At 52.8% G+C, this 27203-nt stretch overlaps 1 protein-coding gene across 1 annotated transcript; it reads left to right on the forward strand.

Annotated features, from left to right (window-relative positions):
- The first annotated feature begins 3185 nt into the window (after positions 1 to 3185).
- On the forward strand, positions 3186 to 27115 carry HNF1A (HNF1 homeobox A). Its single transcript, XM_046641206.1, has 10 exons — positions 3186 to 5882; positions 12612 to 12811; positions 19436 to 19622; positions 20068 to 20309; positions 21219 to 21370; positions 21463 to 21664; positions 22370 to 22561; positions 23721 to 23842; positions 23926 to 24070; positions 25492 to 27115. The coding sequence occupies exons 1-10, from the start codon at positions 5557 to 5559 to the stop codon at positions 25617 to 25619; spliced, it is 1896 nt and encodes a 631-aa protein (XP_046497162.1). The 5' UTR covers positions 3186 to 5556; the 3' UTR covers positions 25620 to 27115.
- The last annotated feature ends 88 nt before the right edge of the window (positions 27116 to 27203 follow it).

Raw genomic sequence — 27203 nt, forward strand, 5'->3', positions numbered from 1 at the left:
CCTTCCACGTCTTTCTCAAATATGCACATAGAAACACATTTATTGCTGTTTTACAGAGAACGATATTCGGTCCTCTGCTCTTGGATGCAAGGAGCTTGCACCCTTTGGCCTCACTCCAGACCTATTAAATTAAATCCTTGAGCATGGAGCCAGGAATCTGTATTTCTAACCCTCAGTCCAGGGCTTTCTGGTACTGCTGGCCCTGCTCTAGTGAGTTAGGGAAGGCTGGCTAGTGAAGACTCATGCTGCTGTGGGTAAGAGAAGGGGTCAGAAAAAGATCCAGGAGGATCTGAGGGCAGGTTAACAGGCGGAGGTCTCCAGTGGAGGAAACTGCTTGTGCAAAAGCCTAGATGAGAGAGATTCCAGGTATGCTTCTGGTTAGAGAGCGGAGTTGAGGTATTGATGACCTTGAACGCCAGAATCAGGGCTTAAGAGTCAAATGGAATGGTGGCAGCACTTTTGCAAAAGAAGGGAACTCAGCCTGGCCAAGAGGAGTGGGACAGTCTTGTTAAAAATCACGTAACAATAATCATTCAACAGTAGGGAGCGCTTACAATGTGCCAGGCACAGTCTTTATGTGTATTACCTCATTAATCCTCCTAACAACCCATGAGGCAGACAGTATTTTCATCCCCATTTTAGAGAAGAGGATACTGAGGCACAGAGAGGTTAAGCAACTTGCCCAAGGTCACACAGCTGGCAAGTGGCAGGGCCAAGCTCAAATCCAGGCACTCTGGCTTGAGCCTGTGCTCTTAACCATTGTGTTTTCTTCCCTTGGCGCCTTAGTTTCTTTATCTGCAAAACCAGCACAGAGGTGACAAGGCCAATGGGCAGAGTTACACTTACCCAGGACAACAACAAGAAAAAGTAATAGTAACAAGTATTTAGTGAGAATGAACTGCCTCAAAGAAAGAGGTACATGGACTAGCAGTCAAGGGCTTGGATTCTGGCATCAGAGAGGTCTGGGTTCCCATCCTAGCTCTGCCACACATTAACTGGGCAGGATCCACATCTTCTTAGAGCCTCAGTTTTCTCATCTGTAAAATGGGATAGAGGGGCCTGTCCGGTGCCGCAGCGGTTAAGTGCGCACATTCTGCTTCGGCAGTCCGGGGTTCGCAGGGTCGGATCCCAGGTGCGGACATGGCACTGCTCGGCACGCCATGCTGTGGTAGGCGTCCCACATAGAAAGTAGAGGAAGATGGGCACGGATGTTAGCTCACGGCCAGTCTTCCTCAAAAAAAAAAAGAAAGAAAGAAAGAAAACAAAACAGAAGAAAATAGGATAGAATTACCTACCTCCTGAGGCTGCTGAGCTGTTAAATGAGACGGATGAAAATTGCATATGCCAGCGACTGTTTACTACAGGTTTAAAGGGCAATGGGACTGGGAGGAAGCACAGTCCGAGTCTGAACACAGGTGGGCCCGAGGTGGGGTGGGGGTGGTGGTAATCGAATTCCAAGAGTCTGAGTCCGGCTCACGGTGCTTTGCGCTGCCTCCCAAGGCCAAGAAGCCTTACGCCTTGCCTGAACTTTGGCCTTGCAAACAGCTGCTCGCCTGGTAGGAGAGAATGGGGACGAAACTCAGCACCACCAGTGACGGGACATCGGCTGCGTCCCAGGAGACCCATTAGGACCGCGGGTCCCAAACGGTGCGCCGAGGTGCCCCTGGGCGCCGCGGACTGTTTCAGAGCATTTTTGAGGGGATCACAGCGACATCTGCCGGACGCCTTGTAAACTACCAGCTCGAGGTGGTTCGCGGTTTGAGCGTCAGACGGAGCTTCCTTCCTTCAGATGACGTCATCGCTTTGCAAAGCTGGGTTTGTGGCAGGTCTGAGGAAAAGCAAGCATCGTGCACAAATCGTCGTGGAACCAAAAGTGAGGGCGGTGCCGTCCAGTCTAACTCCAAGGTCCGAGCAGTTGTGTGGAGCCCCACAAGCCCGCCCACCCACTAGTGATGATTATTTAGGAAGGAATGGAAATGTCATTTTTTCCTTTCAATTTATGTGCAGTTTTCAAAAGGCTACTAAGTTGTTAACACATAAATACTTATTAGTTGTTTTGACTTCACTGCGTAGTAAACATAGCTGTTAGTTTTTTCACAGAGGCAGGAGGTGCGGTGGAAACGTTACGGAGACGTTAAGGGTGGCGCCAATGGAGGAAGTTTGGAATTTCCCCATCACGCTCTTTACAGCCCTAGCAGATCCACGCCTCTATTTATAGATGGGTCCAGAAAGGCTCACTCACTTGCCTGAAGCCACTCAGTGGGAGTTGGGGTGGGGCGGGGTGTGGGGACAGTGAAATTCAAACTAGGTCCCGCGTGATTCTCGGAGGGTGAACTGCTCTCCCGACCCGGAGTCAGTTCAGATCTGTCCCGACTGTGGGCCAGGGCGGCCCTGTCTGCCTGTGTGCCTCCATGTCTGCGGAGAAGCAGGGCCAGGCTCCTGACTTCCTTTCTCTTTCATCAGAGGGGGCCCCACTAAGGGGGACCAGAACAGTAGCCCCTGTGTGTCCTGGGAGCTGGAGTTGGGCTCTGGGGGGGGCCTCTCTTCTTGGGCCCACTGAGGCTCTCCCCCGACCCACCGCTGGTCCACTTCCCAACCAAATCCACCCTCAGTCCCGGAGGCACCGCGGCTGCCAGAGGACCTTGCAATTAATGAGTTAAAAAGCTGTGCAAAGGATCCAGCCCCACCCTTCTCCCGCCTCCTGGTTCCCTCTTCTAGGTGAAAAGTCACCCGAGGGACAGCCTCCTGGCGGGGTACAGCAAGCAGGAGAGCCAGGAAACTGCAAAGGGACAGGACACAGCTTCCTCCTGTCCTTCAGCCTGAACTTGAGAAGTCTGCCCCCAGCAGTGAGCCGTCTGACCCCAAAGTGACTCGCACCGGAGGAAAAAGAAAGCACTGGAAGAAAAGTGGGGGGTCCCACTTTACCAAGGGTCAACTATCAGTATCATCCTGGGGGACTCTGAGCCTCTGTGTCCTCTTCCGCAAAATGGGAATAACTACCTACTTCACAGAGTCGTTCTGAGAATTTAATACATGACAAAGCTTAGCACAGAGTTAAGTATACATGGTCAGTGTGCAATGAAATTGAGCTATTCATTCATTTATTCCACAAATATTTATTGAGCACCTACTATATACATACGAGGCAATATCTAGGCATTGGGAATACAGCAGTGAACGAGACAGACAAGAACCCTGCCCTCAGGGGGCTTACCTTCTAGCAGACAGAGACGAACCATGAATGACAAACATAATATGTAAGTACATTATACAGCAGTGCTGTCCGCCTGAAATATCATGTGAGCCACGTATGTAATTTGAAATTTTCTGGAAGTACCATTTCAAAGGTAAAAAGAAATGGATGAAATCAATTTTTCTAATTTTTAACATAAAAAATTTTTAAATTTTACTTTAAAATTTTTAAATGTTCCTCAATATATCCAAAACTTTATCATTTCAACCAGAAGGCGTTAGCCACATTTCCAGTGCTCGGTAGCCACACGTGGCTAGTGGCTGCTGTGCTGGGCCGCGCAGTTGCCCAGCATGTTAGAAGGTGTGTGCAGAAATGAAGATGTAATTTGGGGTGAGGGGAGCTGGAGCACCAGGTGTGGGAGCGGACAGACTGAGAAGGTGGATTTGAGCTGACGGAGAGCTCAGTTATCATTGTCAACCAGCTCCCTTTCCTCCCTGCTGGACTTGCCTGGCTGTGCGAGAGTTTTCTGGCCAATAGCACCTTCACCCTTCCTCTGTCGCCAGCCGTGACCCTGGTTCTACAGACTCCTGACAGATACGGAACTTTTGGACATGCCCCAGCCTGGGGGGCGGCCCCTCAGCATGACCCTGCCTACTCCAGGAAGTGGTGTGCGGCCTCTGTTCTGGGGGCTTAGGGCCACCGGAGGGGACACGTGCAGAAATTTTATCAAGGCTCTGGAGGAGGGAAGGGGTGGGTGGGGGTGTGAGGGACCAGCACTCACCCAGGGATTAGGCTGGGATTAGGGGGAGGGTAGTGAGGGCCGGAGCCTGTCTTTATTTAAAATGTTGATATTTTGTTCATCACAGAATTTTTGCATTAATTAAAAAATATTTTTTATTGATTGATATATCATAAAATTCACCCTTTAAAAGTGCACAATTCAGTCTTTTTTAGTAGAGTCACAGAGTTGGGTAACATCACCTAATCAATTCTGGAACATTTTCATTATCCCCAAAGTCACCCCATACCTGTTAAGCAGCCACTCCCCGTTCCCCCTGCCCCCCACCCCCTGACAGCCACTCATCTACTTTCTGTCTCTACGGACTTGCCCATTCTGGACATTTCATGTAAATGGACTCACAATATGTGGCCTTTTGTGTCTGGCTTATTTCCCTCAGCATAACATCTTCGAGGTTCATCCACGTTGTAGCACGGATCAGTACTGCCTTCCTTTTTATGGCCGAATAAGGCACCATTGCATGGATAGCCCACATTTTAATTATCCATTCATCTGTTGATATTTATGTTTTTTCTACTTTTTGGCTATTGTGAATAATGCTGCTATGAACATTCATGTGCAAATTTCTGTGGGAGCGTATGTTTTTAATTCTTTTGGGTTTTGCATTCATTTAGATTTTTTAATATAGTGTATCAAAGTATTTTTCTCGATTACTGAGTTTTTTGGCACCCCCTTAAAATTCACCCCTGAGTCGAGTGCCTGACCTGGCCTCACCCTGTTCCCATCCTGCCTCTTGCCCCTTGCTAGCTGTGTGATTTTGGGCAAGTTGCTTACCCTCTCAGGGCCTCAGTTTCCTCCTCTGTGAAATGGGGATAGTCCCTGTACCTACTCACAGCTGTTAGGGGACACAATGAGCTCATGACGCACGTTACAGATGAGCACATCCCTGGCACTCAGTAGACTTGTGCCAGTCAACAGTTCTTCTGATGGGGAGGCCTGGTTCGGGGCCTGAGGGTGGGTCACAAGATGGATGTGACCTAGCCTTGCCCTTGAGGAGAGCTGGCCCACCTGCCTAGAATGCCTTGCTGCTCCTGTTCCCCGGGTAAACATGCTGTTTCTGCTCTCCTGCCTCGGCCTGACGCCCCTACAAGGTCCCGGGGGTGAGATCTGGAGCTGCTCACCCGAAGGCCGCCTGGGCTCCCAGCACCTTCCATCCCAGCTGCCCGGGCCCCCACCGCCGCCTCCCCCACCCTCCACTCTGCCCACTCCCACTGCAGGCCGCGGCTCCCGGCCCTGCGCGCTGCCATGAGGCCTGCACTCTGCAGGGCTGAAGTCCAAAGTCCAGTGCCTTCGCTAAGCACACGGATGAATATGAACCTTGGAGAATTTCCCCAGCTCCAATGTAAACAGAGCGGGCAGGGGCCCTGATTCACTGGCCGCTGGGGCCAGCCTTGGGGGTTGGGGGTGCCCACAGGGCTTGGCTGGTGGGGTTTGGGGGGACAGTGGGTGCAAGGAGCCTGGTTGGTGCCTGCCTGCTGGCCGCCGGGCGAGGAGACGGCCCCCACGGTGGGGGAGGCGGCCAGCTCGGTGGCCCTGGGCCGCATGGTCCAGGGGTGGTGGAGCCATGGTTTCCAAACTGAGCCAGCTGCAGACGGAGCTCCTGGCCGCCCTGCTCGAGTCTGGCCTGAGCAAGGAGGCGCTGATCCAGGCGTTGGGTGAGCCAGGGCCCTACCTGCTGGCTGGAGATGGCCCCCTGGACAAGGGGGAGTCCTGCGGCGGAGGCCGAGGGGAGCTGGCCGAGCTGCCCAATGGGCTTGGGGAGACGAGGGGCTCCGAGGACGAGACGGACGACGATGGGGAAGACTTCACGCCACCCATCCTCAAAGAGCTGGAGAACCTCAGCCCCGAGGAGGCGGCCCACCAGAAAGCCGTGGTGGAGACCCTGCTGCAGTAAGGACCCCCCCTTCCCTGAGTCGTGCTCCCAAGGCGCCCACCCTCTGCTCCTGACCAGCCCTTCTGAGGCTGGAGTTCCATGAGAGGTGGCCTTGAGCCTAGTTGTTGGGAAGGGAAACAGGGCCCATGAGAGCTTGTGGGGGGTTGGGGGGTCCTTGCTCAGAGGTTGGAGCCTCCCGCCCCCTAGCTGGCCCTCTGCGGAGTCTGAGTCCCTCTGAGCCACGGCTTTCAGCCCAGGGCTTGGGAAGTGGGGACATGCCCCAGGGGAGCTCCAAGATCGGAAAAAGCGAGAGAGTCCACAATGTAAGCGCCTGGAGAGATGGAGGCCAGTGGGAAGTTTTAGCCGCCACGGCCACTTCTAGTCCCCAAACCCTAACTCCTCTGCTAAGGGCCAGGATACACTGCTGGGGAGGGGGGGCGCTGAGGCCGGGGTTTTAGGGACTCCCCTGGGACCTGGGCACTCAAGCATTCAGTGGAGAAAGCCCAGATCTTTCTTACCTGAGGGGGATGGAACCTCAGGGCGGGAGCTGCTCCCCTTTCCTGCACAGCCTCAGGCACCATTAGAGGCCTTCTGCTCTGTACCCCCATCCGTTGGCTGGCTCCCCATCTCCCACAGAACTGGGTGGGTCTGAGCCCAATGCCTCCCCTCTCCTCAGCAGAGCTAACCTGGTTACTAATTACCCACGGGCTTTATTATTTCTCTTTTGTTTTATAAATTTATAAACGGCAAAAGGCTCTGATAAGGCCTGTGATCATTAACTTGTAGGGACGGTGGCCTGGGGAGGCCTGGGTCAACCAACCTCCCACCCAGTAGGGTGGGGGATGGGGAATGTGGGGATGGAGGAAGGGGGGCCCAGGGGCTCAGGGACCGCCCCTCCCCAAAGGCTCTCTAACCTCCATCCTAACACCTGGGCTCTGTGCTGAGGTTTCACGTGTATAATTTCAGGTAATGTCGAGGTGAACCCTGGGAGGGCTATGGATAACTCTGCTTCACAGATGAGAAAACTGAGGCCCAGAGAGGGGAAGTAGCTTGACTAAGGCCACCCAGCTGGGATTCCACACCCACTCTGGTGCCCTCAGTTGCCAAGACTGGGGTCCAGGGGCCACCGGGGTGCCTGGGGGAGGTGTCTGAGAAAGAGCCCCTCTCCAGGGGACCATGTCTTTTCTGTCCAAGGTCCTGATCCCAGCTTGGGGTGGGGGAGGGCTGGATCCTGCCTCAGGGAGCCCTCAGGGTCTGCCAGGCCTCGTGAGGTCCCGGGCAGCGGGCAGGGGAGCAGCCAGGGCCCCCTGACTTGGCAGGAAGAGGAGGGCAAAGGGCCCCGCTGGCTGCAGGGGAGGGGCAAAGTGTCAGGCATCGCCAGACCCAGGACGAGGGCCACCCTGGCAGGGTGGGGCTGGGCCAGATCTGCTGAGGCCCCAGAAGGGATGGGGGCTTTCTAGTGGGAGCGGAGGCAGGGGGAGCCCGGGGCCTTTCTTACCTGGTGGGACGGGGCCTCTTGATCGGCGGCCCCTTTGGTGGGATGGTGGGTGAGGGGAAGACTTGATCCACAGCACTTGATGGGGGAGCAGAGGTCAGAGGGCTCCCTGGGGACCAGCAGAAACCTGGAAGCCGAGGGAGAGAGGGGAGACAAGGAGGAGGAGAGAGGATGTCGGGGGAGATGGAGAGAGAGGCCTGGAGCGGCAGAGCTGAGCAGAAGGCCGGGAGGGGAGAGGGGCTCACACCCAGCTGGGAGAAGGGGCTCGGGAGAGACTGAGGCGCCCCAAGCCGAGAGGAGGCTGGAGTGCTTCCCGCCTGCCCCGATTGGGTTTTCTTTAATGCTAACAGCATGCTATTTACTTTCCATTTAAATTTGAGATGTTGCTATAAATTATCAACCAGCTCCTTGTTCCTGCGGAGTTTATAACTAACTACCTGGGTTACTTATTGTTCAGGTAACAAAAGGGATCTGAAAACGCCCCGAGGGAAAAAAGTGGGGCCTCTAGCTTCAGGGCACCGGAAGGAGAGGGGTGGGGGACCCCGCTGAAGGCCTGGGCCGTGAGAGAGGTTGAGGCTGGAAAGGATGATGCCCAGGCAGGACTTCTAGTGGAAGCCACTTCTCTGGAGAAGACAGTGCCTGGGAAGAGGCAGGGGTGGGTCTGGGTCCCAGGCCTCCCTGGGGTGCCCTATGCCTGAGGCCACAGCAGGAACCTGAGCGCTCCCCTCAGATCGCCATCCTTGGTTCACTCTGTGACCTTGGGCAAGTTTCTTCTCCACCTTCTGCCTCAGTTTCCCTACCTGGACAATGAATAAAATTCAAACTCCCTGCCCTTGTTTCCTGACCTCTTCCTGAGGTCACCCTCTTTCTGCCGGTCACATTGACTTTGCTGATTCCCACCTCAGGGCCTTTGCCCGTGCTGTTCCTTCTGCCTGGAACCCTCTTTCCAGATCTTCCCATGGCTGATTTCTTCTCCTCCTTTTGCTCAAATGTCATCTCCTCAGGGTGGCCATCTAAACCACCCCATTTAAAGGTAGGCCCACTCCAGTCACTCTCTCGTCCATTACTTTCATTTACTTTCTCCTGTCCCTTATCATTACTTAGGATGATCTTATTAGTTTATCTGTTTATTTTCTATCTCCTGCTGTGAAATAGAAGCTCTTCAAGGGCAGGGCCCGCCCGTGTGGCCTTGTTCACCACTCTTACCCCTGATATCCAGCCCAGTGGGTGAATGAGTGACTAGGATTCTCTGAGGCCTGGGGACATTTGTGGCTATGGCCAAGGGAGGAATCTGTACCTCCTTCCTGGGGGTCCTCCTAGGTCCTCCCTGTCCCGGAGCAGCTCAAACTTCAACCCTGAGGCTCTCTGATCCTCCCCATTGGGCCCTGAGACCCAGGAAAACAGTGGCCAAGGTGGGACAATCTGACATCCCTGACTGAGGCCATCCTGCCGAATCTTGGCTCTGGGATCCTGGTTTGAATCCCAGCTCTGCCTCCTCCTAGCTTGGGCAGGGATTTCACTTTTCTGGGCCCCAGTGTCCTCTGCAGGGCCCCACAGGGTTGAATAGCACATAAGTGCAATAAACGGATGTTATTAACAGTGGTCCCGTTTTACAGAGGAGCAAATGAGGGCTCAGAGAGGCAAAGCGACTTGCCCGAGGCACTTTACAAAGTAGTAAGACCAGGACTAAGACGCAGGTCCTCCTGAGCCCACAGTCTGCACGGTGCCCTTGAGTTTGCAGGCCTGTCCTTGATAGGTTTCTCTCTCCCGTCAGCCTCCCCAGTCCTTCGCACTGCTGATGTCACCATCGACTCACTTCCATGCAGGGCTCTAGAGCTGGCGGGGGGCCTGCAAAGGCACGCAACCCTTTTTCTCCTCCTGACAACCTCTCAAATATGATCTGCCCATGTCACAGTCGAGGAAGCTGAGGCACGGGGAGGTTAAGCAAGTTCCCAAGGCCACCTGGACAGTGAGTGGCAGGGCTGGGCTTCAAACTCAGCTCCCCCTTGCAGATGAAGCTCTGCAAGCTGGTCTCCCAGCTCCACACCCTTGGACTCCCTGAAACCCCAGGGGCCAGCGAGCAAAAGGCCAAACATTGTACCTGTGATTGACCCCAGAACTGGCAGGAGACGGGAGGAGGGAGATATGGGCAGGTCTTCGCCTCTCCTGGGCCCCCTCCCCTCTGCTGTGGGTCCGGGGGTCCCAAGACTACATCCTGGATGATGATGATGACAATATCGTTCCACTTACTGAGCCTTTCCTGTGTGCCAGGCCCTGCGCTAGTTTCACTCCTATTTGAAACCCATTCAGTTCTCCCGGGAGTACTGCGAGGCAGGCGTGGGTTTACCGCCGTATTACCAGGAAGATGTGGGGCTTGCACACATCACGTGTGAAGTTGCAGTGGTGGGATGTGAACCCAGGTTGGCTTGACTCTCAAACCCACGAGAGCGAAAGCAGGAGATACCTGGAGACGTGGCCTGTCAGTTCTGAGTTGGGGAAACTGTCCTGAAAAGAGTCAGGTCCTTGGAGACCGAGTGTGTGTGCGTCTGCGTGTGCGTGTGTGAATAATAGGGGGAGGAGAAAGAGACAGAGCGAACAACAGAGAGACACACACAGAGACAGAACAAGAGAGACACAGAGAGAAGAAGGCAGAGAAAGAGACACAAAGACAGACAGACACAGGGAGTCAGATGGACAGTGACAGATAGTGCATCTTTAGTCTGAGCCCGGAGAGGCCCTGCTGAGAGGCAGATGGAGCTTATTCTCTCTGGAGAAGAGAGCCGGGAGGGAGGGAGGAATGCTCAGGAGGGTGAGACTGTGGTTGGGGGAGGAGGGGGCCATCGGGCAGCCCAGCTCCAGAATCAGATAAACATGTTTGCCACGAAGCACAAGGCTGGACTTTGTACTGCCCTTCCCTCCCAGCTCCGACTGGCACCCAGGGAGCGGGGGAGGCAGAGAGGAGAGGAACCGTGGGGCCCCTGAGAGCTGGGGAGACAGGAACTCGGGAGAGGTCTGGGGGCCCCAGCAAAGTGAAGTATTCTTGAGTCCCAACCAGGTCCCCTTGCAAGTGGCCATCTTTCTGAGCCTCAGTTTTCTCCCCTGTGAAATGGGCATACAAGTAGTACCTAGTTCCTAGGATTATTGTAAGATTTATGTGACAAGCTCTTAGCACAGTGCCTGGCCCACAGTTAACACTCAGGGAACATTCATCCCCACGGCTGTCATTCTCGCACCAATGGGACTTTGCTGTGCTGCGTGCTGACCATTTAGACGTATCTGTCCCCACCCTCCAGCCTCCCTGCCTCTATGGGAAGTGCTGATAAAAAAGGAGGAAGTCAGAGCGCCGAAGCTGATGAAGGCTCCGTGTGCTGGTGTCTGAGAAGAGCACTGTCAGCAGGTGACCCGAGGCTGGTTCTCTGAGCAGGTAGAGAGGGGCCAGGGGCAGGCAGTGTGCGAGGACTTCAGAGCGCTGGGGGGTTATTTGCTTTCAGTGTTTTACAACTCAGTTTTAAGTATCATTTATGCATATGTAGTATATTACATAATATTATGCTATACTACATCATTAAAAAGCACAGAAGAGTAACAGGGAACACCGTTCCTCTTCCCCTGTCCCCAGCACCCAATTCCCCTTTTGTGGACGCTTCGCCAGTTCTTTCTGTGTCCTTCCGGCATTTCATGTGAACACAAGCAAAGATGTAGAAATCTTCTTTCATCCCACTTTAAATTTTATGCAAATAGCAGCACAGCAAACCCACCAGACAAACTCCGTTCCGTCTGGGCGCACGCAGAGCTTTCTCAGTGGGTTTCTGCGGTTGCATCATCCGGAGGCGCCATGATTTGGTTAATCAGCGCCCTTTCGCTGAATACTTTGGTTGTTTCCAGTCTTTTGCTGTGGCAAGCATCGTGGCACGAATCGCCTCCTACACTTGTCACACATGCAAACAGCAGAAGACTCAAATTCTAGAAGGAAATTGCTGAGTCGAGGGGGTGAGAGCACAGGCTCTGGAATCGCAGAGATGTGGGTTCAAATCCTGGTTCTGCCAGTTTCAACACTTGTCCTGAGCTGCATTTATTGGACACACATTTGTAATATAAGCTCAGGAGAGGATGGTGAAGAGAGGGTTGAGACAGAGCAAGAGAAGGAGAGAGAGAAGGATTTATACAGTACAGGCAATTCACCCCCACACTGAGCGGAGGACAGGCCATGAGTATAGATGGCCCCAGGTCCCTGAGTCTCTCTAGTGAGGGACTCTCAGCCCAAAGTGCCCTTCTGGTACTTAGATGCTCCCATATTCCATCCAACAAGGCCTCTGAATGCCAACCTCTAACTCTTCACCTGGGACTCTGTTGAAAAACCAGCCACTTGCCCCAGTGCTGTGGGGAAGCTGGTTGGGCCACTGCCCAGGGTTCAGTGCTGATTTTCAGGAGGCATTTTGACCCTAAGTGATTTTTACCTGATGGGCTAACTTAGAACTGAATCCCTCAGGTGGGATGGGGCTGTTAGGCTGGCCCTGTGACCTTGGGCAAGAGATACAACGCAAATGCTCTTTGCCTCAGCGGCCCCGGTAAAGTGGGAGAATCGTGTTTCTCTCCTTGTTTTCAGACTCAGTAGGTCTCTGTCATCCATCCACCTTACCATCCATCCATCTACCCATCCATCATCTACCACCTACCCATCCAGCATCCTATTTATCCATCCATCCACCCATCCACTTTATCATCCCTCCATCCACTCATCGGTTCATGCATTCATCAAGGGCATTCTCTATGTCAGGGCTATTTTGGGTGCTGAAAACCACAAGTTCCTTCCCTCAAGGTGTTTACAGGCTCTCCCAGTGGCTATGACACAGCCACAAATAACATTTCCAGGTAGGACGAGGGGAGGATCTTTAAAGGAGGCACAAAGGCGAGGACCCTCCCCATCTGGCTTCTGCAGCTTCCAGTGGGAGTCTGTTCCTGTCTACATACAGATGTGTCTGCGTGTCCATGTTTCTAAACTTTTATCTGTTCCCATGTCTGTGTGGGACTAGTTGGGGCCTGTGACCACATGTCTGCCAGTCTCTATCCCCATATCCGTGTGTCTGTGTCCTGGCACGAGTGCCCATACCTCCCTGTCCCTGAGTGAGGGTGCAGGCCCCTGGGCTCCACGGCCGCTTTCATTCACAATCCCTACCCCCAGGAGCACAGGGCTCCCAGCCCCCGGAACCCCAGCCCCACCTGAGCAGCCCTATCCTTGCCCTCTTCCCAGGGAGGACCCGTGGCGCGTGGCGAAGATGGTCAAGTCCTACCTGCAGCAGCATAACATCCCACAGCGGGAGGTGGTCGACACCACCGGCCTCAACCAGTCCCACCTGTCCCAGCACCTCAACAAGGGCACCCCCATGAAGACGCAGAAGCGAGCCGCCCTGTACACCTGGTATGTCCGCAAGCAGCGAGAGGTGGCCCAGCGTAAGTAATGACCGACCGCAGCCCGTCTTCCCCGGCAGGGCTCGGGGCTCTCCGCAGCTCGAGGGTGGGGGCCAGAAGCTTCCCTGCCCCGTCGCTCGGACTGGCAGACAGAGGAAGGCAGCGGTACCCCACCAGCGTCTATTACCTCTTCTGCACCAGGCCCCCTGGGCGAGGAGGGCTGGTCTTGGGCATCCAGAGATGCACGAACTGGGTCCCGGCTTTTCCAGGAGCCCTCTGTGTAGAGGGGAAGCAGGAGAAAAAATCAGGATGATACAGTGAGACGTGAGTTATAATGTGATAACAACAACAAGCGCTAGTGTCTCGGGAGCACTCACTGTGTGCAGGCCCAGCACAGCGTACTCCGTAAGGCCTTTCAAAGTGTTGAGCTGGCGCAGGAGGCGAGAGTCATCTATTCTTCCTCAGGGAGGGAGGGGCATCAGGGAGGATCACATTAGAAGTACGTATGACCTAGTGACGAAGTCTTAAAGTGTGAGTCGAATTTTGACCCATGGAGATGCACGGAAGGGTGTTTCAGGCAGAAGGAACAGCATGAGTAAAGGCTCAGAGGCGAGGTGTACACTCAGGGAATCCTCCACTGCAGACCCGGGAAGACCTGGGCACACTATTATTCAGGGAATGGTGGGTTTCCTTACTCAAGCCTCACACCCCACAAAATCCCAAGGACGTGTTCACACTTTTGAGCTTGTCTATGTGTAAACATTTTTTTGATAATTTTTAAATTAATTATCCAGGTTTTTAAAAAGACAATATAGGGGCCGGCTCCGTGGCTGAGTGGTTAAGTTCTCGTGCTCCGCTGCGGTGGCCCAGGGTTCGGATCCTGGGTGCGGACATGGCACTGCTCGTCAGGCCACGTTGAAGCAGCGTCCCACATCCCAAAACTAGAAGGACCTGCAACTAAGATATACAACTGTGTACAGGCGGGGTTTGGGGAGATAAAGCAGAAAAAAAAAAAAAAGATTGGCAACAGTTGTTAGCCCAGGTGCCAATCTTTAGAAAAAAAAAATAAATAAATAAAAAATAAAAAGACAATATATACTCAGTTAAAAAAAGAAAAAAATAAAGCTTTTCCAATAAAAGTTAGGTGTCCTTCTTCTAAAGCAGCCACTGGCATTCCCACCGTCACATGGATCCTTTCAGAGATATTTTAAGCATCGGCTAGTAATATATAATATAGATAATCTTCCCCTACTCTTGGGCGGGCTGCTAGCTATTCTGTTACTTGGGGGCGCCATTATTTGTTTAACTGGCTCCCTACTGAAGGACTTTTAGGGTTTTTCCAATCTTCTATTAGAAACAACTGCTTCAAAGAACATCCTTCTCTGGATACGTTCGCGCTCACATGAGAGTGTGTCTACAGGATGAATTCCTGGAGGTGGAAAACTGGGTCACACAGTAGGTACTTTAAAATCTTTGATAGATGTTCCCATAGTTCCTTACAAGGCCGTGGTGACAATTTACACTCCCACTAACAGTAAAAATCACTGTTGGAAAAAAAATAATGCACACCGTAGACATCTCTCATCCTTACTGCACGCCTGGCCCTCACCCCAATGATTGGCATGTCCACCTCCTACTGTGCTGGAATACACACTCAGAAAAAACTTACCAAAAAAGTTCACTTTCGTACTGTTATAATTTGTCTGAGAACAATAAAGACTTATTTTGAAAATCCGTTAGAACTAGGTTTTGCTTCGGAGGGGGTTGTCTCCTCCCCAGACCGTCACTGGAAGAAATTGACAATGTTCAATTAAACGCATATGTGTTACTGAGAGAACTGTTCGAAATGCAATCAAAGATTCAGCCCAGAGCTGGGAATCAAGAAGCACACTGTGGCCCAAATAGCCTTCCCCTGAGAATTTTTAACTTTAAAGGAGACATTGGAAAATTCCAGATGCAGAACATTCAAGATATGACTGAAGTATTAGGACTCTTGGTAACAAGGGACAGAACCCCTTCTCAAACTGATATAAGCAAAAAAGGGAACTTATTGGCTCTTGGATATGAAGAGTCCATGGCTTCTTCAGGCATGGCTGGATCCAGCATCTCTAGGCTCTGTTGTCTTTTATGTTGGCCTCATTCTCAGACAGGCTCTCTTCCCGTAGGCAAAGATGGCCCTGGGAGCTCTGGGCTGCCATCCTGCCAGCTTAGCAACCTCAGGGGGAAATGTGCACCTCTTTTTAGCTCTTTCCAGCTGAATGAGTTTTTTTTTTAATAATGTAAAGTTTAAATAAAGTCTAACATATGAAAAGTGCACAAATCCTAAGGGTACAGATTAATGAATTTTCACAAAGCGAGCACACTGATGTAACTCCCAATCAGGTAAGAGAGAGACTATTACCAGGCCCCCAGAAGCCCCCCTCCCACCAGCAGGAACAATCACTATCCTGACTTCTAGCATCGCGGGCTAACTATGACTGTTTTTGAAGTTCATATAAACTCAGTCATATAGTCATGCAGTGCCTTCTTTCATTCAACATTACGTTTGTGGGATCCCTCTGTGCGGTTCCATGTCATTGTAGGTCGGCCATTCTCATCGCTGCATGTGAATATTCCATTGTGTGAGTACAATGTACGTATTATTTCTTCTTTGATGGACACTTGGATGGCTTCTGAGTTTTTGCTATTGCCGGCAGTGCTGCTGTGAACATTCCAGGACACGTCTTTCACTGAATGTGTATATATATTTCTGTTAGGTGTGGAATCACTGAATCAAAGAATATACATAAGTTCAGCTTGAGTACGTAGTGCCAAATGGTCATCAATTTGCACTCCCACTAGCAGTGTTTGAGAATTCCAGGAGCTCCACAGCTTTGCCGACACTTGGTAACGTCATTTTTATTTTAGCCATGCTGGATGTGTGGTGCTATTGCATGGTGGTTTTAATTTTCATTTCCTTGATGACTCCTTATGTTGAGTATCTTTTCATATGGTTATTGGACACTTGGAAAGCCTTTTTAAGAAGTGCCTATTCTAGGGGGCCGGCCCAGTGGTGCAGCAGTTAAGTGCGCACGTCCCGCTGCGGTGGCCCGGGGTTTGCTGGTTCGGATTCCGGGTGTGGACATGGCACCACTTGGCAAGCCATGCTGTGGTAGGTGTCCCACATAGAAAGTAGAGGAAAATGGGCACGGATGTTAGCTCAGGGCCAGTCTTCCTCAGCAAAAAGAGGAGGATTGGCGGCAGATGTTAGCTCACGGCTAATCTTCCTCCAAAAAAAAAGTGCCTGTACAAGATTACCCATCTTTCTTTCAGATTGTCTACTTTTTTCTTATTGATTTGTAAAAGTTTAAAAAAATACACTGCAAGTTCTTTTTCAAGTGTATGCATTGTAAATATATTCTCCTACACTGTGGGTTGCTTTATATATTTGAAATGATATCTTTTGATGAACAGAAGTTCTTAATTTTTTTCTTTATGGTTAGCGCTTTTCCTGTCCTGTTTAAGAAATCTCTGTCTAACCCAAGGTCATGAACATGGTCTCCTATATTTTATCCTAACAGCTTTGTTTTACTTTCCACATTTAGAGGTGCAGTCCAGCTGGAATTGATTTTTGTGTACAGCAGGAGGTAGAGTCGGGATTCATGGTTTTGTTGTTTTTTTTTTAAGATTGACACCTGAGCTAACAACTGTTGCCAATCTTCTTTTTTTTTCCTGCTTTTTCTCCCCAAATCCCCGCAGTACATAGATGTATATTTTAGTTGTGGGTCCTTCTAGTTGTGGCATGTGGGATGCTGCCTCAGCATGGCCTGATGAGCAGTGTCATGTCTGTGCCCAGGATCTGAACTGGTGAAACCCTGGGCCGCCGAAGCGGAGCACGCGAACTTAACCACTCGGCCAAGGGGCTGGCCCCTGTGGTTTTTTTTTTACAAGTTGCTTTCGATTCAGTTTACAGATGGAGGTACTGGTGCCCAAATTCATTTCCTCTCCTGTGTAACTGACTACCCAGCACCATTTATTGAGAAGATCCATGAACCAATCACAGTGGCCAGGGGGATGTGGTGTTCTTCTTGGCCAGAGTGAGGTCACCTCACCTTACCCAGATGGGCTGGGAAGGGAGGAGAGGGAGCCCCAAAGAGAATCAGGGTGCTGTTTCTGAAGAAGGAGGAAACGATGCTATGCGGGCAAAGCAGGTGCCTGCCACTGGGGAATTCTCAGAGAATGAACAGATGTTGAACTGAATGAGAAGGGCCCTATTCAAGAAGGGGCAGTGTGGTATAGTGGCTAAGTGTAGGGTTCTGGAACCAGGCTGCCTGGCTTCAAATCCTGGCTCTGCCACTTGTCAGCTGTGTGGCCTTGGAAAAGTTGTTTATCCTTTCTGTGACTCAGTTCCCCCATCCATGTAGTCGGGATAAAATAGCATCTACTCTGTGGAGCTGCCCTGAAGGTGCAATTTGTAGAAATGCCTGGCATTGAGAAAGCAAAAGCATTAGCTGTTGCTGCTATATGTAATTTTCTTGCCAGGTGTTCTCTGAACTTCTCCCATCAAATCCCCGACGGGGTAAGTTATCTGCTTTGCATGTTTGGCAGTTAAAAAAAAACTTTTAATTTTAGAATAAATCTAGATTTTCAGGACTACTGGGCAGATGGTACAGAGAATTCCCATATACCCCAGACCCAGTTTTCCCTATTATTAACATTAGTAGGTACATTTCTCACAATTAACAAACCCACATGATACGTTATTATTAAGTAAAGTCCATACCTTATTCGGATTTCCTCAGTTTATCCCTAATGTCCTTTTTCTGGTCCAGGATCCCATCCAGTTGTAGACATATTACATCTAGTTGTGCCTTCTTAGTCTCTTCTTGGTTGTGACAGTTTCTCAGATTTTCCTTATTTTTCATGACCTTGGCAGGGTAACTTTTTTCTTATTGAGTTCATAATAGTTTACATCATTGTGAGATTTCAGTTGTACATTATTTCTTGTCTGTCACCATATAAGTGCTCCCCTTCACCCCCTGGGCCCACTCTCCACCCCCCTTTCCCCTGGTAACCCCTGAACTGTTCTGTTTGTCCAAGTGTTTGTTTATATTCCACACATGAGTGAAATCATACGGTGTTTGTCTTTCTCAGTCTGGCTTATTTCACTTAGCATAATACCCTCCAGGCCCATCCATGTTGTTGCAAATGGGATGATTTTGTCTTTTTTTATGGCTGAGTAGTATTCCATTGTATATATATATACTGCGTCTTCTTTATCCAATCAGTCGATGGGCACTTGGGTTGCTTCCGCGTCTTGGCTATTGTGAATAATGCTGCAATAAACATAGGGGTGCATATGTTACTTTGGATTGTTGATTTCAAGTTGATGGGTAGACACCCAGTAGTGGGATAGCTGGATCATATGGTAGTTCTATTTTTAGTTTTTTGAGGAATCTCCATACTGTTTTCCATAGTGGCTGCACCAGTTTGCATTCCCACCAGCAGGGTATGAGGGTTCCCTTCTCTCCACACCCTCTCCAACATTTCTTATTTTTAGTCTTAGTGATTATAGCCTTTTTAACAGGCATAAGGTGGTATCTTAGTGTAGTTTTGATTTGCATTTCCCTGATGATTAATGATGTTGAACATCTTTTCATGTGCTCATTGGCCATCTGTATATCTTCTTTGGAAAAAGGTCTGTTCATATCCTCTGCCCATTTTTTGATTGGGCTGTTTGTTTTTTGTTGTTCGGTTGTGTGAGTTCATCATATATTTTGGAGATTAACGACAGGGTAATTTTTTTAAGCTGAAATATTTTAGTTTTTTGGGCTAAGTCATAGTGTCCTGTACTCCAGATCTTGGGCCAGCCCCCTGCCGGGCAAGATGGCCAACTGAGAGTCAGCATGAGCAGGTGCTCAAGCCACAGCTGCTGAGAGTGATAGAATCTGTGCCAAGCGGGCTTCTAGTGTCTTCTCAGTTTGGCTTTTGATGGGTCTAACCCCGCTGGAGCATTGGTGCCTGCTTCTGCTCTTGGCACTCAGATGGCAAGGGCACTCCTGCTGCTATGCCCCTGACTCAGAATCTTCCTTCTGTCCTGGCACTTGGCTGTCCCATACGCTTGGTGGCCTGCTCAGAGATAATGATAAACTAGTTTCCATTAAAGTGGAAGAAGCTGACAAGGGCTGGGTGGGTCTCTTCTCTCCTGGCTAACACTTGCACTTTAACCTGGATTTCCAAGTCTGGAACGTTGAAAATAGCTCTGAATCTACTCAGGGGATATGGTTCAAGGTTCTGGTCTACTGTGTGACCATGGAAAAATATTTAACCTCTCTAAACCTCAGCTTCCGTATCTGTAAAATGGGATGGCATATTGTCAAATGTGAACAAATGGTGATTCTTACCTGGAGCCTTGTTTTGAGAAGGATTGTGAGTTTATATCTTGGCTCAGTAGAAAAGTGTGCGGGGCTTGATTAGTGATGTCTGCCTTGGACACATGTTAAGAAAGGGGTGGCAAGTGTGCTGTGTGTTTGCCATCACTGGATTAAATGATATTCTAAGTTCTAGCTGGAAGCTCCTCTGGCTCAGCACCCTGGGAATGAGAAAGAATCAGGGGCATGGTCAGATGAACTGATGTGGGAGGGTGGGAGTGGCTGATGCCCTGCTTATGGCTCTCTGTGCCTACAGAGTTCACCCACGCAGGGCAGGGGGGGCTGATTGAAGAGCCCACGGGCGATGAGCTACCAACCAAGAAGGGGCGGAGAAATCGTTTCAAATGGGGCCCAGCATCCCAGCAGATCCTGTTCCAGGCCTACGAGAGGCAGAAGAACCCCAGCAAGGAGGAGCGAGAGGCGTTGGTGGAGGAGTGCAACAGGTAGAACGGCTGGCGGTTGGCAGGGCTGGTTTGGCCTGGGCTGGGGCCAGGCTGGGGAAGGGGAGGGTGGCTCTGGGTCCTGGGGGAGACTCCCCAGTCCTGAGAGATCCTGTTGTTGGCCCAGGAGTTCTCAACTCCTGCTCAGTGTCTGAAACCTAGCTCCATTCCTGGCACTCAGCCCCCTCCAACCCAAGCAACCCTTGAGTGGCTGCTCATCTCATTCATCCTCACTAAACCCTATGGCTATTTTGCTCACTTTATGATTGGAGGGACTCAGAGAGGCTAAGTCACTTGCTCAACGTCACACAGCAGAACTGGGACTGGAACCCAGGTCTGCCTCCTCAAACGCTCAGGTAGAGCCCCACTTCCCAGAGCCTTCCCCGCAGCCCCAAGAGAGGGCTCCTTTGTGCCTGGTCTGGAGGCTCACAAGTGGCCATTTCTGCAGGGCGGAGTGCATCCAGAGGGGGGTGTCACCGTCGCAGGCACAGGGCCTGGGCTCCAACCTCGTCACGGAGGTGCGTGTCTACAACTGGTTTGCCAATAGGCGCAAGGAAGAAGCCTTTCGGCACAAGCTGGCCATGGACACATACAGTGGGCCGCCACCGGGACCAGGCCCGGGCCCTGCGCTGCCTGCCCACAGCTCCCCGGGCCTGCCCCCACCTGCCCTCTCCCCTAGTAAGGTCCATGGTGAGTGCTATATGGGCAGGGGGATTGGGACTGTGGGCAGAGGGGACATGGCGGTAGGTGGGAAAGTTGGGGAGCACCCCAGTGGCTGCAGCTGCCCAGCCTCTTAGCACAGCAGTTTGGTTCTGCTCCACTCTGTTTACACTACTCCCCATCCACTCCACTGACCATTCTGTTCCATCCACTCCACTCCACTCCTTCCACCCCACTCAACTCCGTCTACTCTACTCCATCCACTCCATTCCATCCACTCCAACCTAGCTTGATTTGGGTTACTTCAATTCAATCCATTCATTTCAGATCAAACAAACTCAATTCATTTTAGTTCAACTCTACTCAACTCAATTCTGTTCAACTCATTATAATCCAATTTAGTTCATTTAAATTTGGTACAGTTTAATCCAATCCAATTCCCAATTGATTCAGTTTGATTAGATGTAATTCAAGAAAATTCAGCTAATTTTGTATAGCTCAGTTCCATTCAATCCAATTCAATTTGATTCAATTCAACTCAATTCACTTCAGGTTCAATTCAACTAGATTCAGTTTCATTCAACTAATTCAAGTTCGTTCTATTCAACTCAGATCACTGCAGTTTAATTTTATTAGCCTCAGTTTAGTTTGGTTCAGTTGTCTTTTATTGTGTACCTACTGCATATCAGGTGTAGCACTAGGCAGTGGGTGTGGGGGTGGGTGTGGGGGTGCAGAACTAATAAAATTTAGCCCTTGTGTTCAAGGAGTTGGAAGCAGCCAACGCAAGGTCTGGCAGGAGGTGGTCACTCAAGCAGAATGTGCTGGCTGCATAAAGATAGCGCGAGTGGCCTAAGCAAACTGAAGTGGTTTGGGGTGATGAGGACCTGGGAGGTGAGCAGGAAAGTGGGGTGCTGAGGTTGGACACTATTCCCACTCCAGGTGTGCGCTATGGACAGCCTGCAACCAGTGAGGGGGCAGAAGTGCCCTCAAGCAGCGGCGGTCCCTTGGTGACAGTGTCTGCACCCCTGCACCAAGTGTCCCCTACAGGCCTGGAGCCCAGTCACAGCCTGCTGAGCACTGAAGCCAAGCTGGTGAGTGCTCCCCCCAGTGGAGGAAGGCCCTTCCAATCCCATCTTCCTTCGGCTGAGGCCCCACCTTGACTCAGCTTGGTTTCCCCTCCAAGGTCTCAGCAACTGGGGGCCCCCTGCCTCCTGTCAGCACCCTGACAGCACTGCACAGCTTGGAGCAGACATCCCCAGGCCTCAACCAGCAGCCCCAGAACCTCATCATGGCCTCGCTTCCTGGGGTGATGGCCATTGGGCCTGGGGAGCCTGCCTCCCTCGGCCCCACGTTCACCAACACGGGTGCCTCCACCCTGGTCATTGGTAAGCTGTGGGGATGGAGGGCATCTGAGTAGGGGGTTCATGGGGCTCCTACAGAATCCAGGAGCTGGAAGAGCCCCTGGGACTCATTCATTCATTCATTCATTCATGCTTTTGTTGAGTGCCTCCTCTGTGCCAGGCTCTGTGCTACCTCAGGGATATACAAGCGCAACAAACTCACCAAGATCTCAGCGACCCAGTGGGGAGGCAGACAGTGAACATAACGCAGACAGTATATAGTGCTTTAGGAGGCACAAGTCTGTGGGAAAAACAGAGCAGGGAAGGGGGGGGGTCACAATTTTCTAGGTTTTAGGGTTTTTTTTAAAGCCCAGGAAGACTTTATTTGCAGGAACTATTGTACAGAAGCTCAATATATGAAACAGATAGGAAGCTGCTGGGAGAGGGGAACAGAGAGTTAAGCCCCAGGGCCTTTGCACTGCTGTGGAACCCCAGGGCTCCAGGGAACCTAGTTTGACATACTCCTTGCCCATATAATGAGCTAGAGACTCAGAGACAGGGAGTGACTTGCCAAGGCCACGTAAGTTAGTGACAGGTCCTAACCCAAAGGTATTTCCTGTCTGCCTTGTCCCCTCCTGCAACTCACTGGCTCAGGGAGGGAGGGATGGTGCCACCAAGGGTCTGGGCTGGGCCTGGGGAGCCAGTGGAGATGGCAGGAGGCCTGGCTGACTCCTGCCCCTCCTGCCCCAGGCCTGGCCTCCACGCAGGCACAGAGCGTGCCGGTCATCAACAGCATGGGCAGCAGCCTGACCACCCTGCAGCCGGTCCAGTTCTCTCAGCCGCTGCACCCTTCCTACCAGCAGCCACTCATGCCCCCTGTGCAGAGCCACGTGGCCCAGAGCCCCTTCATGGCCACCATGGCCCAGCTGCAGAGCCCCCACGGTGAGCGCCCCGGCCCCAGGCCGGGGGTGGGGGGAGAGGTTGGCTGGTGATGTGGACGGGGGAAGGGCGGCTGAGCAGATACTGTGGTCTCCGTGTGTGTCTGGTACTAATGTAGGTGCTTCTGTGATGGGGTGGTCTGCGGGTGCTCAGATGAGTGTCTGTGACCAGAAAACGTTTCAGTGTGTGAATATGTGTGGCCACGCGTGTGTGCAGGTTTGTATGAGTGGGCACACCCGGGTGTTTGCGTGTGCACGCTCACGAGTGGGAGTACAGGTCCCAGTCCTTTCTCTGAAAGCCTTGGGGCCACACGTATTTCCGAATTCAGTATTCTCAGGGTTTGGAAATGTAACGTGGTGGCCAGACCATGGATTACATAAGACTCCCAGCAGGGTTTGGGGCAGCTCTGCTATCTCTGCGGCAAAAGGTAGAATTCCACAAGGCAGGTTAATACAGACTTGCATCACCTCACGTCAGGTTCAGGTCACACTTTGCCACCCAATGAGCTCCAGTGCCAACCTTAGGAAAACCTGTTGGTTTCCAGACCTTTCTGGCATTTGGAACTGGGGAGAAGGGGCTGTGGATCTGTGTAACTGTGTGTATTTGGTTGAGTGTGTATGTGGGTGGTTATGGCTTTATCTGACGCAGCGTGAGAATGTGTGGTTGGTGTGTTTTCCTGCTGGTGTCCGTGGGCGTTTTTGTGGGGGTGGGGGCTGTAGGTGGCACTCTGGGTTACATTTCGGAGAGGGGTCCTGGAGGCGGAGATGTGCTGCCCTCTGCCCTGCCCACCCTAGCAGGGGCACCGCCCTTCCCCCCGAGCCTGTACTTGGCACAGCAGCACCTGTGCCTCCTACTCCCTTTCACATGTCATCTCCAGGTGACGGGAGGAGCTAGGTTTGGGTGCTGGCCTCCCCCCGGCTTCTCTCCATCAAGCCAGGCTGAGCAGGCTCCTGTAGCTGGGGAGAGGGTCCAATCCCTCTGTCTGGAGCTCCCAGTTTTGGGAATCAGCCCTGAGTCCTCAGCCAGTGCCCCATCGGGCCATTCACCAAGGCCCACACCCCACTTCCCCCAGAGCACCCAGCCTTGAGGCCCTCCTGGGAGGGCTCCAGCTCAGCCCAGGGTGCCATGTCGTGTCCTCCTCTCTCTCCTCCCTCCTGGCCAGCCCTCTATAGCCACAAGCCTGAGGTGGCCCAGTACACCCACACGGGCCTGCTTCCGCAGACCATGCTCATCACCGACACCACCAACCTGAGCGCCCTCGCCAGCCTCACACCCACCAAGCAGGTAAGGCCCAGGCCTGCCCTCGACCCTCCTCGGGCCCCTCCCCAGAGCACAGCCGGTGGCTCAGGAGGCTGCTGTTTTCCCAGGTCTTCACCACAGACACTGAGGCCTCCAGCGAGTCCGGGCTTCATCCTCCGGTGTCACAGGCCACCACCATCCACATCCCCAGCCAGGACTCTGCGGGCATCCAGCACCTGCAGCCTGCCCATCGGCTCAGCACCAGCCCTACCGGTGAGCAGCCCTTCCCTGCTCCCTGCTCGCTGCCCAGTCAGGGGGAAAGGTATGCGGCAGCTGGGGCTCAATGGGAGGCGGCCCCAGACCCGCATTGGAGGGCACCCTGGGCTCCTCTAAACTGAGCGAGGCGGGGTGTGAAACCACAGGAAAATGGGCACATCTTACAGGAACATCTCGGTGACTCGGGTGAGGAAAAAGATTAAGTAATGGCGAGAGGCAGCGGGGGCTAATAATGAGGGAAGTGGGCTTGTTGTGGCCGCAAGTGGCTCACGGAGGCGGTGGTTTGCTCAGGGTTTAGCACGCTTTGAATTCAGTGCCAATGTTGAAATCAGGAGCTTGCATAAAGACCAGCTCTCTGGCTTCTCTTGCAATATTGGAAGGACTCGTGTTCCCACACAGCAACAACGGAGCGTGCACTCTCCAGGCCACCACGTCCCACTCAGCCCTTCATTTCCTTTCTCTGAGGACCTGAGTCTGTGACCCACCTTGTCATGGTGAAGGGCGGGCACCCTGGAGTCAGGCTGCTGGGCTCTGAGGCCTGGGGCAGCCGCTTGCCAAGTGTGCGACTTTAGGCAAGCTGCTCCCCATCTGTGGGCCTCAGCTTCCTCCATCCGGCCCTGGTGGCTGCAGTGACGGTTCCTGAGGGCTCACGGTCCAGGCCCCATGCTTACCCATGAGGCACACTTCATCAGCCCATTTTATAGATGAGAAAGCAGACACTCAAGGAGCGGAGGGCCTCGGCCTTGCCTCCGACAGCTACTAGGTCCAAACTCAAAGGCCTTTCTCTTCACCATCTCAGGCAGGGCTCTCCTGAGATGGTGACCCAATAGGAATGTTTATATATTTAATGAATGAGCTCACATGACTGTGGGGGTACACTGGCAAGTCTGAAAGCTGTAGGGCAGGCCAGCAGGCTGGTGACAGGGCAGGAATTAATGCTGCAGTCTTGAGGTGGAATTCCTTCTTCTCTAGGAAACCTCAGCTTCTGCTCTTAAGGCCTTCAACTGATTGGATAAGGCCCACCCACATTATGGAGGGAAATCTTTACTTAAAATCAACTGACTGTAGGTGTAAACCATGTGCACACCTTCAGAGCAACACTTAGATCAGTGTTTGCTTCAGTGACTGGGTACTCCCGCCTAGCCGAGTTGGCGCCTAAAGCAAACCACCACCACACCCCCTCACCACGGCTTCTCTAACGCTCCCACCAAAATGTCCTGAGGAGGCCACTCCCTGGTTGGTCCTGGAGCCTGCCTGGGGGATCAGACGACCCGAGGGTAGGTCTGACTTTGGGGTTCCTGTTATCTGCTGTGATTCAGGACGTGGCGAGGCCCCACTGCCCCTGTCCCAAGGACACTAGGGACAGGTGGGGTTGGGGCGGGTTGGCAGGCAGCCAGCAGCCTTGTTTGCCTCCGCAGTGTCCTCCAGCAGCCTGGTGTTGTACCAGAGCTCCGACTCCTCCAATGGGCACAGCCATCTGCTGCCCTCGAACCACAGCGTCATCGAGACCTTCATCTCCACGCAGATGGCCTCTTCCTCCCAGTAACCATGGCAACCGCCTCCCGGAGGGGCTGGGCCCTGGGGCCTGCATGGCCTGCTTGGGGGGTGACGAGGACATTTGAGCCTAAGAAACTTTTGCTGCCACGGGGTTGCTGCCTTTCCCTGGAAAACGGTGCCTCGGTCCCCACCCTGGTCTGCTGGCGCCAGAAAGGGAGCATTCTGAGGCACCCGCACCTGAGGGCTGCTTCCGTTGCACAAGAGGGGACCGTGGAGAGCTGGGAGGCAGAGCTTGTTCCTAGCAGGACACGGGAGGGACTGTCCCTGCTGCTCAGGTAAATCTTGTCACTTGGAGCAGAAAGGGGCAGCCTTTGGACTCTGGCAGCCCCAGCCTGAATCTGTGGAGAGCCCAGCATCCCGAAGGAAACTCTGGCAGCCACACTTCTCAGGACACAAGCTTGCGTAGCTGTGAGTCGCTGAGCTCCGAGAGAGGCCCGAGATCAACGTGAACCGTTCTGTCACCTATGCCCCGACCAGGCCACTCCACTCTGCCCCCTTCCAGCTACTGATCCACATGCCCATTTACACCCACCCGTCCCCCACTTGCCTAAGCTGTCCTCGTGGCTCCTCTGTGCCAGGACCTGGGCTCCCATGCCAGCCCCAGGGGAGCTCAGGCTAACAAGGAGGGCACGCAGGGCTCTCCCAATTTCCCTCGTCCTGAGCCATCCCCTCTTCTCGGCCCCCACGACCTCCAGTTTTCTTGGACATTCATCTTCCTGAGCATCACGCCTTCTTACGCCAGCCTGGCATCTTGCCTCTACTGGGAAGCCCCCCCTCAGGGCCAGGAAGTTGTCCGTGCTCCTGCGGGAGCCTCGTGACTCTGTGCCTGGTGCTGAGCCCAGGTCTTGGGGCAGCAGCACCTCTGGCTTCTGGGGCCCTGCAGACCCTTCCCTGGTTTGGGGGAGAAGCTGCTGAGCTCAGAAGGCAGCAAGGCCTAAGCAGCCACAGAACTGAGGGACCCAGAGGGAGCAGAGCCACCTGTGACGCCTGGAAGCTTGGGAGCCCAGCTGGCTGTGGATGGGGAGCCAGGCGGTCTGCAGCCACCCTGAGGAGCCCGAGGCCCTGAGCAGCACGGGGAGGGACAAGGCACCCGTATCCTCTTCTCCCTGGGGCTGCCGCAGATAACCCGGCCCTCAGTGGCCTACCTCCATCCTGGGATTGAGGAAGCGGCCAGGGGAGAACCAGTACCCACTGCAGCTGGCAGCCAGCTAAGGGCGCACCTGTACATTTATTTAACTTTCAGTAAAGTAAATGAGGAACGTACTGGACACTTCTTGCTTGTCCACACACCACCCAGAGGGTGTTGGGCAGGCAGGGGGAGGCCAAGGTGGGCCAGGGGCCTGAGGAGAGATGGGCCCCAGCACACACGTCACAGCGCCTGTCCTGCCCTGCTGAATCTCTGAGGCCAGGTGGTGGAGCCAGAGTTTCACCTTAACCTTGAGCTTCTGCTCCTTCCTGCACAAGACCCCCTGGGGCACGGAACCCAGGCCACAGGTGCTGTGACCCTCCCCGAAGTCCCGAAGTTGGGGTGCAGGAGGACCCCACCCATGCGATGCTTATGTAGAATGTCTCA

The sequence above is a fragment of the Equus quagga genome, chromosome 15 (assembly GCF_021613505.1).
Source record: "Equus quagga isolate Etosha38 chromosome 15, UCLA_HA_Equagga_1.0, whole genome shotgun sequence".
NCBI lineage: Eukaryota > Metazoa > Chordata > Mammalia > Perissodactyla > Equidae > Equus > Equus quagga.

What these genes read in the sequence shown, in the direction of transcription:
- HNF1A (XM_046641206.1), top strand. Translation starts at nt 5,557, where the DNA reads ATGGTTTCCAAACTGAGCCAGCTGCAGACGGAGCTCCTGGCCGCCCTG. An exon ending in GCAGCGAGAGGTGGCCCAGC is followed by an intron (nt 12,812 to 19,435) that starts GTAAGTAATGAC and finishes CTGTGCCTACAG; the next exon opens with AGTTCACCCACGCAGGGCAG. An exon ending in TGAGCACTGAAGCCAAGCTG is followed by an intron (nt 21,371 to 21,462) that starts GTGAGTGCTCCC and finishes TTCCCCTCCAAG; the next exon opens with GTCTCAGCAACTGGGGGCCC.